This window comes from Sinocyclocheilus grahami, unplaced genomic scaffold, assembly GCF_001515645.1.
Source record: "Sinocyclocheilus grahami isolate Dianchi unplaced genomic scaffold, SAMN03320097.WGS_v1.1 scaffold1366.1, whole genome shotgun sequence".
NCBI lineage: Eukaryota > Metazoa > Chordata > Actinopteri > Cypriniformes > Cyprinidae > Sinocyclocheilus > Sinocyclocheilus grahami.
In genome coordinates this window covers 170,269-181,452 of record NW_015506545.1, presented here as the reverse complement: position 1 = coordinate 181,452, position 11,184 = coordinate 170,269, and the positions used below count along the sequence as shown (strand labels likewise).

The 11,184-nt window shown below is 36.7% G+C and overlaps 1 protein-coding gene across 1 annotated transcript in view; it reads left to right on the top strand.

The window, feature by feature from the left end:
* The first annotated feature begins 630 nt into the window (after nucleotides 1–630).
* Nucleotides 631–11,184, top strand: part of LOC107569625 (potassium/sodium hyperpolarization-activated cyclic nucleotide-gated channel 2-like) — a 56,722-nt gene continuing 46,168 nt past the window's right edge. The window contains exons 1-2 of the mRNA XM_016255742.1: nucleotides 631–1,555; nucleotides 2,726–2,960. Of these exons, the coding sequence (XP_016111228.1) occupies nucleotides 639–1,555; nucleotides 2,726–2,960 (1,152 nt within the window). The 5' untranslated portion in view covers nucleotides 631–638. The remainder of the gene's footprint in view (nucleotides 1,556–2,725; nucleotides 2,961–11,184) is intronic.

The window sequence follows — 11,184 nt, the reverse complement described above, 5'->3', positions numbered from 1 at the left end:
TTGAGACGGTACCTTTGAAAAAGGTACATCTTTGTACATTATTTACCATAATAAGTGCATATTAGTACCTAAAGTGTACAAAGTAGTAGCTTTTGAAAAGGTACCGCCCTAGTGACAGCTTTTGTACCTTTTTTCTGAGTGTAGGAAGTTCATATTTGTCAAGTATCCATGATTTTAGTTTAGGTTGTTTTTATTATTATTATTATTATTATTATTATTCAGTGCTGATTTATCACCAATTTTGGTATATCAGAACTGGATTCTCTTTCTAATAAGCATTTAAAAATGTCACGACCTTGAGCACAAGGCCTGAATGAGCTGAATAGCTTTAAAACCTCTACAATTATGAAGACATTTAGCCAATCGCAACCTGTTATTGTTTATTAATTTATCTTGAAACGACTCAAAAGATGATGTTTATTTGACAGAATGTTTCAAATCTTTTATATATGTACTTATTGAAATGCACTCACAGAGCGACCCAACAAACAGTTAATAAACTGAGAGCATTTTGTTGGCAAAGAAATCACCAGGTCTCTCTCTCTCTATTTCTCTTTCTCTTTCTCTCTCACCCATCATTCCTGCTGATTGGTTTCCCGCAAAGATAATTACAGGCCAGATCTGATCCGGTGAATGACATGGACCGGAATGAGCTCTCTCCCGGTTCGGATGTTGCCATGACCAAGAAAGCGGCCCATAAGAGCGCGCCGGCGTACCACTGCGCCAAGAGTTGCCTGGAGTCCAACTCGGATGCCGCGGGGTCGAACCTGAAAGCCAATCACGTCGCCACGGAGGAGACCGACGACGCGGAGGAGGAATCCAAGTTTCAGCATCCGCGCCTGAGGAGAGCAGGAGGGGGGAGCAGCGTCCAGATTAAGAGCTGCGCACCGGGAGGAGGAGCGTCCAGGAGCTCCACTTCCACCGATGCGCGCCTGGGTGATGCTGATGCTGCTCCTGCGGGTCGCCGCGACACCGTTAAGGGCGGAGGAGGAGGAGGCAAAGCGTCTACCGTAGTGGCCACCGTGACGGTAGAGGCTTGTAATGCTGCCGAAGGCGACGCCAATCCCTCAGCACCGCTTTCCAGCATGAAATGCAACAAGAACGGGGAGTGCAGGCGGGACTCCGGCACCGGGAGCCTCCGGTCCATCATGTCCAAACCCGACGGGAGCAAGCGGGCGGCGTGCAATTCAACGACCAGCGTGGACGCGGTCAGCACGCAGGGGCAGGACGCCTCGAACCCCGGCGTCCCGGAGAAGAAGGATTCCAGAGTGTCCTTTTCCAACGCCCCCAGCAGGAAAGCCTCGTCCTCCATCCACGGCGCGCAGCAGCCCCGCAACTCGGTGACTTTCCTCAAATCCGAGGATGGAGCGCAGGAGGACGGCGAGACGCGGGGCAGCCAGGCGAGCTTCATGCAGCGGCAGTTCAGCAGCATGTTGCAGCCCGGGGTCAACAAATTCTCCCTGCGCATGTACGGGAGCCAGAAGGCGGTGGAGAAGGAGCAGGAGCGCGTGAAATCGGCCGGCAACTGGATCATTCACCCCTACAGCGACTTCAGGTAAGAGCGACTGCTTGGAGAAACTTTGCGTGAGAATGTGGCATCTATTGGATCAAATGTGACCCGTGAATGAAAAGTGTGCTTTTTCCATCTCGATTTTCGAACATTTAAGCAATATTTAAGATGCACGAGAGAGTTTTAAGATCTTTCCCTATTAGTGACTTTTTTATGTCAGCTCCAGTACTTCTGTTATTAAAGCAACAGATGCCTTCTCCAATGTATGCTAATGATGACATTTTTAGCATTAATAATAAAAGTATTTTAATACTTTTGAACCCTAAACCTGTTGATCAGTAGTTTAAAACTAAATATGATTTGGCTCATTTATGACATTTCAGTGTATTTTTAATAAAATGTCCTCAAAAGACACTTTCCACAGTTTGACCCTCGAAAGCAATTAAAACGTATACACACACTTCCAAAAAGAAGCATTTTTATGTGATATTTATTCATATTTATCCTCATAAAATCGAGGGATGTAATCTAACCAGGATATATGGTTTAAAAAGCAAAACAAAAAAGCAATAGCATTGTGATTTTTTTTTTTGTGTGTGCATACACATTATGGCACCTAAGCATTTTTATCCACGCTGAGTTAGATGTATTTCTACCTGACTAGATAGCAATGTGAGACCAAATACATTGAAGCACATAAGCACATGTTGTCTAGTAGATATCATGCTGAATTATATTTTGAGATATAATCACAATTTTAAAATACTGAAGCATTATCCTCAATAAATACAGTTTAGGTGTTGCTCTACAGATGCTCATGCTGTGAGGAACATCGTTTCAGCTCCACAGTCAGTCTGGACTCAAAATGTTTTGCATGCTAAGAAAACTACTGGATGACTCTTTACATAAGCTTTGCATTGCACAGGGTTCATGCATCAGGTTGCATTTGACATTTATGCAACATGTGAGTAAATGATTATGTTGGATGTAGATCACTGTATGCTGCAGTACTTGTGCTTGTGTGATTTAATTAGGATTTTTTTTGACATTGACACATCATCAGATAATGAACAGAAATTGTTGATGATGAAAACGTGCATGCAATTTCTGCGTTTAGCCAAGCTGTGCAATAACATGCTCATATCCGTATCATTTTCCATCGTCTCCATAGAAAACCTGAAACTGATGCATATTTATTTCAATACTCCCACTCCATATCATCCTGGACCCCAAGACCATCAAGAAGAAGTACCTGAAGACCTGGTTTATTGTGGACTTTGTCTCGTCCATTCCGGTGGATTATATCTTCCTGATCGTGGAGAAGGGCATAGACTCTGAGGTGTATAAAACAGCACGAGCGCTGAGGATTGTGCGTTTCACTAAAATCCTGAGCTTGCTGAGGCTGCTGCGTCTCTCCCGGCTTATCCGCTACATTCACCAGTGGGAAGAGGTACGTCAACAGACACCACTACAATCTCACATATATACCCCATCAAAGGTGTCTACACAAAGAGCCATATGTATCAAATCTGTTAGATATGGAACCCCATTTCCACAACACAAGAAAAAAATATCATGCTTTGGTAAATTATTATAGTTATTAGAGCCCGAACGATATATTGTTTCGCTGATTTTATCGGCCGATATGAGCCTGCCGCAGATATATCGGTATCGGCGAATATGCCGCCGATATGCCAATGGTATGAATTTTTGTATTTTTTTATGGAACATAAAACTCAGATAAAATGCTTGTAAATGGTGTAATTACGTAGTTTGTCCAGCAGAGCGTGCTCCATTGTTTGCTACTGGTGACCTGGATGAAACTCTTTAAAGCTTAACTGTATGGAATACCATTGAAACTTTGAACGGCCATATCTCCGTAACGGCACGGCGGATCCGCACCAAATTCGGGGGATCCCTTCAGCTCGAGGAACCCTCTCGAACGCCGAATCGAGTGTACATCTCGAGGCCTCAAGCCTTTTTTACTCCCTAATATCGGTATCAGTATCAGCCCCCAAAAAAACCATATCGGTCAGGCTCTATTATTTTTGATATAAAAAGTAATAAAATGTGAAATTATGAGATAAAAAGTCATAATTATGACACAAGTCAGAAATTACGAGAAGTCATATTTATGTGGTAAGTCAGAAAAGATGAGATAAAAAGTCATAATTATGACATAAAACAGTCAGAAATTATGAGATAAAAAGTCTAAATTATGAGATAAAAAGTAAATTGAGATAAAAAAGTAATTTGTGACATAAAAATTCATAATTATGACAGTCATAATCATGAGATAAAAACTCTTAATTATAACATAAAAAGTCATTATTATGAGATAAGTCATAATTATGACATAAAACATTGAAATTGAGAGGAAAAGTAAATTGAGATAAAAAAAATCCTAATTATGACATAAAAGTCATTATGACATAACTAGTCAAAATTTAGATAAAAAGTCATAATTATGACAAAAAATTATATTTATGACAAGTCATTATGAGATAAAAAGCCATAATCATAAGATACAAACTCTTAATTATGACATAAAAAGTCTAAATAATGATGTAAAAGTCATTTATGACATAGTCAAAATTGAGATAAAAAGTCATAATTGTGACAAAAAAATGTAATGACATAAGTGGAAAAAAATTAAATAAAAGTCATTATTATGATGTAAAAATCAAAATAACAGTCAATATTTGTTATAATTATGAATTTAAACAGTTCATTTCACAATTTCAACTTTTTATCTCACAAGTAATGACTTAGAATTTCATAATTTGTCATAATATTTAATTTACCAAGATTTACCAAAGCATGAGTTTTTGCTTCTTTGGCAAAAATGGGCTTCCATAGTTAAATATACAAGATCTTAATATTTTTTAAGTTATTTGCTCTACAAATACTCAGTGTTTTAACTAATATGGTTTGTTACGTAAAAAACTGCATCGGCTCCAACGTGAACTCTGCATGCTCTGTGCAATATCTGAATGAAATATGAGCGTGAGTGGAGGGTTATTCTCCTGGTAGACACAAATGGACTGTGGATGTTTAGACATACTTAATAGAAATAGAGGAAATGAAGGGTGCGGAGATGTGCCAGTCCCAGTTGGCACAGGTGAACCATGGGCCTCCCGGCCAAAACCACTCAGATATTGCTCTTTTATAGATTTGGTTCTAATGCATCAGGTGCTGATTGGGTGTTGAGATGTGGGCGTGGCACTCAAATGTGGCAGGGGCGGAGTTTAAACATGGGGGTGGGGTTTACGACTAAATGATTTGGGAAGCTACAGTTATGAGATTTTGATTTTGAATTGTTCACAAGTTCAATAACATGTATTTAGAAAATAGATTTTAAGAATCAGCTTTGTCGCGTATTTTCTCCTAAAAAGCCTTAGGAGAAAAACATTTATACACACATTTTTGACATATTGAGACTTACAGCAAAAGTACAGAGCAGTGTTTTGTCTTCAATGAGTTCTATGAAGTTTAATTGAAGACTTTCTTGGCTTGAGATGTTGAAATCCCTTCTCTGAATGTGAGATTGGGCTCTTTTTCTGAGGATAAATATCTGAGAAGTAGAAGTCTCTCATTAAATCTGATGTGATCTTGTTGTTGTCTAGGAAAAACAGTTGATATTACAGAAATGTTGTTCCTGTTTTGGGCGCAGAGCCCTGCAGAGAGCAGATGGGGACTTTAACACTGATTAATTGATCAGAAACGTGTTGACGGTTGTCTTGTCAAAGTCCAGACAGACTCAAGCGGAGTTCTGACGACTCTTTGAAACAGTTCAGTCACACTTTTGTCTCTAATTAAAGCTCCGTGTCAAAGTTTCTGTCAGTCAACGAGTTTCTGAATCACTGCTCTGGGCATCACCACATTCAGAAAATAGGTTGATATATATAGGATTTCTGCAATGATTTTGCTTACAGCATATAATAAAGAAACATTTGCAGATACATTTAAAATGTACAGTCTCTTGTGAGAAAGTGAATCAAAATTATTATCAACCCATTTTGCATTTACAACAGTTTGATGTTTGTGAGAACAGGAGTCAGTTTAGGTGTTTCATCAGTCGCAAAAATGGCATTTGATTTGGTAGGATTCTTTATTTTTCATGTCTAAAGTTGTGTGAACTGATTTAAGACTCTGTTTGTGTCATCCCTCAAAAAATGTTTGTTTGATATGTTTTTTGTTAAAAATATGCACTACTTTTCAAAAGTTTGGAGTCAATAATATATATTTTTATACAGCAAGAATGCATTAAATCGATCAAGATGACTGTAAAAACATTTATAATGTTACAAAAGATTCCTATTTCAAATAATTGCTTTTCTTTTGAACTTTCTATTAATCAAAGAATCCTGAAAAATGAAATGCATGATGGTTTTCACTAAAAATATGAAGCAGCACAACTGTTTTCAACACTGATAATAATCAGAAATGTTTCCTGAGCTTCAGATCAGCATATTAGAATGATAATAGTTTCTGAAGGATCATGTGACACTGAAGACGGGGGTAATGATGCTGAAAATACAGCTTTGATCACAGGAATAAATTAAATTTTACAATATATTACAATAGAAAACAGTTATTTGAAATTGTAAAAATATTTCACAATATTGACGTTTTTACTGTATTTTTAATTAAATAAATGCAGCCTTGGTGAGAGTAACATTACAAATTCTTACAGACTCCAAACGGTTAAACGGTAGCATATGTAGGTAAATATATTATTGCTGTTGCACATATGTACAAACGATTATGTATAATTTTCCCTGGTGTTCCTTTAGTGAAAATTACTATTTGCACTCATTAAGAAAAATTAAGATATGTATATTTATTCAGCTATATCACTGAACCATAATAGAAGCTGTTACAAAATAAAGATCTCAACTCGTAAATTAATTTGTTTCAAGACAAATAGTTGGTCGTAATTAACACTGACTCCTCAGTGCCACTTAAATCCCTTAACAATTTACTTAATTAACACTTATTATGCTTCCAGTATGATAATCGGCTAAAACATTAAGGGTCTTCCGCTTGGGGTTATTTGGGATTACCACTACGTTTAAACGTTCCCAGTGGTAATGCATTTTATTTGACCCGGAAAATAGTTTGTTCATTAAACACAAACATGACTTAAACTGAACTCCTGTTGTTTGTTCATCAATAACTCCCTCCAGATCGAACAGAATAAGCTCCACACTGTAAAAAATGATTGTGATTTTAACAGTAAAAGACTGTAAAAAGGCTACAATAAAAACCTGTTAACTGGTTATCAGTAAGTTTCCATACTATATACGGTGAATAACTGTAATTACATTTAATGTAATTTTACAGTAAAATACTGTTAAAATTACGGTTTTTGGAGGTGAAAAAGAAAATTGTATAATTTAGTGAAAAACTGTAAATTGACACTCCCAGAAATCCTTGCATGACGCTTCATATTTTATGTTTTTTCGTTGAAATAACTATGTTTCTTCTTAGTTTTTTCTTATCAGTTGTGTACATTCGTGTTTTATCTTAAATCTAATGTGTTAAATGAATGTTTATTGCATTATTTCAGTATCATGTGTGTCACCATGATGGTGTTTAGTGTTTGTGTGAATGACACTGTGTACCTTCTATGTATATATATTAGTATTTTCCTTCTCAGCTTTTGGAAGAGCTGATTGTGATGAGCTTTGGTTCATCATGTGACTTTCTCATCACCACCTGTTTTTGGTGGTTATCAGCATTTTAATGGTTTAAAACAGATATTAGTACTTCAATATGTTGGTTTATTAACATTACATCAGTTAATTAAATACGTTTTTTTATTGTGAATTTAAGCTAAGTCTGTAAAACCTAAAATGTTTCTACCATATTTTTAACGGTGAAGTTCTGCAACCACAGCTGCCGGTATTTTACCGTAAATGTCACCGATTTTTTTTTGCAGTGCAGGTCTGTAGCACTGAAGCACGATAACCGTCTTTTATCAGTTAACGTGCTGCGGGTGGATGGGGTGGGCAGTCAGGAGCGGCTACTTTGCATAATTATGAGGTTGTGATTGGTAATTAATCTGCAGTATGCAATTAGACCAATGCTGTACAGAGACCTGGCTTGTTAACTTTCTGTTGGGCTCCTGTAGGAAAGTGCAGTAAAGGTGAGACACAGTGTTCCTGCCTCTTCTGAAAGTACAGACGCGTTTGCATTCACCACACGCTTGAGGGAACAACTCAACACAATCTACAAACATAAAGCGCACCGTTCCTGCAAATGACCTGCTCTTAGAAAACAAGTTATCTAGATGGTTCAGCTCTGCCTGAATGTACAAATGTTTCCTTTTTCCTATATCAACAAAAAGCACCTATAAACAGGGCTTATTAAGTAGAAACCTTGAGTTTCTAAATAAATTTATTTGCTTTCTAAATAAAAAGACAAAAACGTTGTTCGTGGAAATTATTATTTGTGGATTTTTTTTTATTACAACACAAACAGCAAATATTTACCAAAGTTTTGATACTGGCAATTAAAATAAATAACATTTAATGTATATATATATATACACACAGTATATATATATACACCCTAACCCTAACCCTAACCCTATTTTTTTTTTTTTTAGGAACACTTTACAGTTAGGTTTAATTAATGAACATTAGTTAATGCATCTGTCATCATAAAATAATCATGAACAACAATTTGTACAGTATTTCATTTACAAATTGATTATTGTTCATTTTTAATTTATATTCATTCATAATGCTTTAACTCATGTTAATTTATACTTGAAATGTAAAGACTTAAAATGTTACAAATGTATTAGTATATGCACAAAAAATAAATCTCCTATGGTAAGCTATACATATTTTATTTTATTATTTTAATATGAATGTTATAATTTTATATATTTAATATCTTTAATATTTTTTTTTGCCATCTCAGGTGCTTGTAAATGAAGGTTCGGTGTTGATTTGATGTCTAATTCAGCAGTACGCCGCAGGGCTCTGCTATAGTTATATTACCTTTATTGATTATGCATTCTGAGCACTGTTTTCCTTCACCCGGAAGAGCCACTTTATACACTGAGATTTATGAGCCAGATAAGTTCAAACAGAAAAACAGTTGTTGCATCAATAAGCATTTAGAATAGATTTGTTGTTATGCCAAACCAACCGGAGTCACTTTGTGCTGTGACGGTAAACAAAGATACACAGTGGCTTAATATTACAGTAGATGAATGTTAAAATAAAATAAATCAGTGGTTAAGTTGTATTTACAACACCGTTCTGGAACAGTTCAACCCAAATATTCAGATGTGTGCAGCGCATTTTATGGAGGACGAGAACTGTTTCCTGATCCTGGGAGAGTAGACTACAATGCCGGTGTCTGTTTCTATAAAGTGGGGCAGTTCCAACTTTGCAAGGACAGTCTGGCGCTTCTGACTCCCAGCCTGTAAGTACGTTTTCATATTTAAAGAATTTGCCACTGACGATTCAAACGCGAGTTTTGAGCAGTGTAGAGTAGCGCTTGTTGTTTGTCATTTCTCCGATCACAAATGCAGACATGGTTTTATGTTTACGCAGCGCGATACGCAACGCAACGCGTAAAAAGACAGTATAAGTCATTATAATCAGTAATTATGTCCCCACTGGATGCAACAAATGCCTAGTTTATAATGGGTTTTAATGTTTTTGTCTCGTCGCTCCGGCCGGACAGGGCATCATCACAGTATGGTAGGGGCGTAACATTTCCGTCACAAGCTTGAGGAATTCGGCCAATCACAACGCATTGGATAGCTGGCCAATCAGAGCACTCCTCACTTTTCAGACCGATGAGCTTAGTAAAAATCGACGCTTTTCAGAAAGGCGGGGCATAGAGGAGAAACAATAATGTACATTATGTGGAAAATAATGTGTTTTTTGAACCTTAAACCGCATAAACACATTGCATTACACCAAATACACAAAATAATGTTCTTTTTATCAACGTCATATGACCCCTTTAAATGAAAACTTATTTGTAACATTATAAATGTCTTTGCTGACAAATTTAATGCATCCTTGCTAAATAAAAGTATGAATTTCTTTTAAGAAATCTTTTGAAAGCCAGTGTAACACAGCAGAATCTGGTTGTTGATACCTAGTTTACTTGATGCACTGCAGCAGCAAGGTCGATTGGCAGGACTGAGTTCTGGATCCTGCTCTACAGGAAGTAAAGCTCCTCTGCGCTCCAGCAAATCCCAGCTGTCCTCATGGAAACCAGATACGAGATCAAAATGGGAGCGAATCTCTTAGTTAGTGTTTGCACTGGGAACTGGCTCAGGAAATTGAGTTCGACAGACTGAATGATCAAATCATCGTCTGAATCCCAGACAAAGCAAAGGCACAATGTTGAAGACGAGTGAGTGAAACACAAACAACTGAAGTAAACTGGATTCTCTACACTGAAAAAAATTATATTAAATCTTTTTAAGGTAAGTGGTTGCAAACAATCAATTTTAGCTACATTTAAAAAAAAAAAACATGTTGAAAGTTAGTCAACTAAATTTGTTTATTTAAATGCAGCTAAAAATAAATTGATTGCAACCACTTACCCTTAAAAAAAAGTAGTAAATTCAATTAATCTTTTTTTTTTTCAGTGTATGGTAAATAACACTGTACTTGTCAAAGGTTTGGAAACATTATGATTTTTAAATGTTTTTAATGAAGTTTCTTATGCTCACCAAGTCTGCATTTATGTGCTCTAAAATACAGTAAAAACACACAAAAATTGAAAATATTATTACAATTTAATATTAATGTTTTCTATGTGAACATATGTTAAAATGTAATTTATTTCTGTGATCAAAGCTGAATTTTAGCATCATAACTCCAGTCTTCAGTGTCACATGATCTTCAGAAATCATTCTAATATGCTGATTTGCTGCTCAAGAAACATTTCTGATTATTGTCAGTGTTGAAAACAGTTGTACCGCTTCATATTTAAACAGAAACCATGATATACTACCATTCAAGTGTTTGGGGTATGCGTGTGTGTGATTTATTTTTTTATAGAAATGAATGCTTTTATAATAATTGAGCAGCAAATCAGCATATTAGAATGATTTCTGAAGGATCGTGTGACACTGAAGACTGGAGTAATGATGCTGAAAATTCAGCTGCGCATCACAGGAATAAATTACATCTTTAAAATATATTACAATAGAAAACAATCATTTCAAATTGTATTACTGTTTTTACTGTATTTTTGATCAAATAAATGTAGCCTAGCATAAGAGACTTCATTAAAGCATTTAAAAATCAAAATGGTTACAAACTTTTGACAAATACTGTACACTCTAAAAAATGCTGGGTTAAATATAACCCAGCGCTGGGTTAAAAAGGGACAAACCCAGTTATTGGGTTGTTTTGACCCAGCGGTTGGGTTGTTTTGACCCAGCGGTTGGGTTGTTTTGACCCAGCTGTTGGGTTGTTTTGACCCAGTGGTTGGGTTGTTTTGACGCCCAGCGTTTGTGTTGTTTTGACCCAGTTGTTGGGTTGTTTTGACCCAGCGGTTGGGTTGTTTTGACCCAGCGTTTGGGTTGTTTTGACCCAGCGGTTGGGATGTTTTGACCCAGCTGTTGGGTTGTTTTGACCCAGCGGTTGGGTTGTTTTGACCCAGCGGTTGGGTTGTTTTGACCCAGT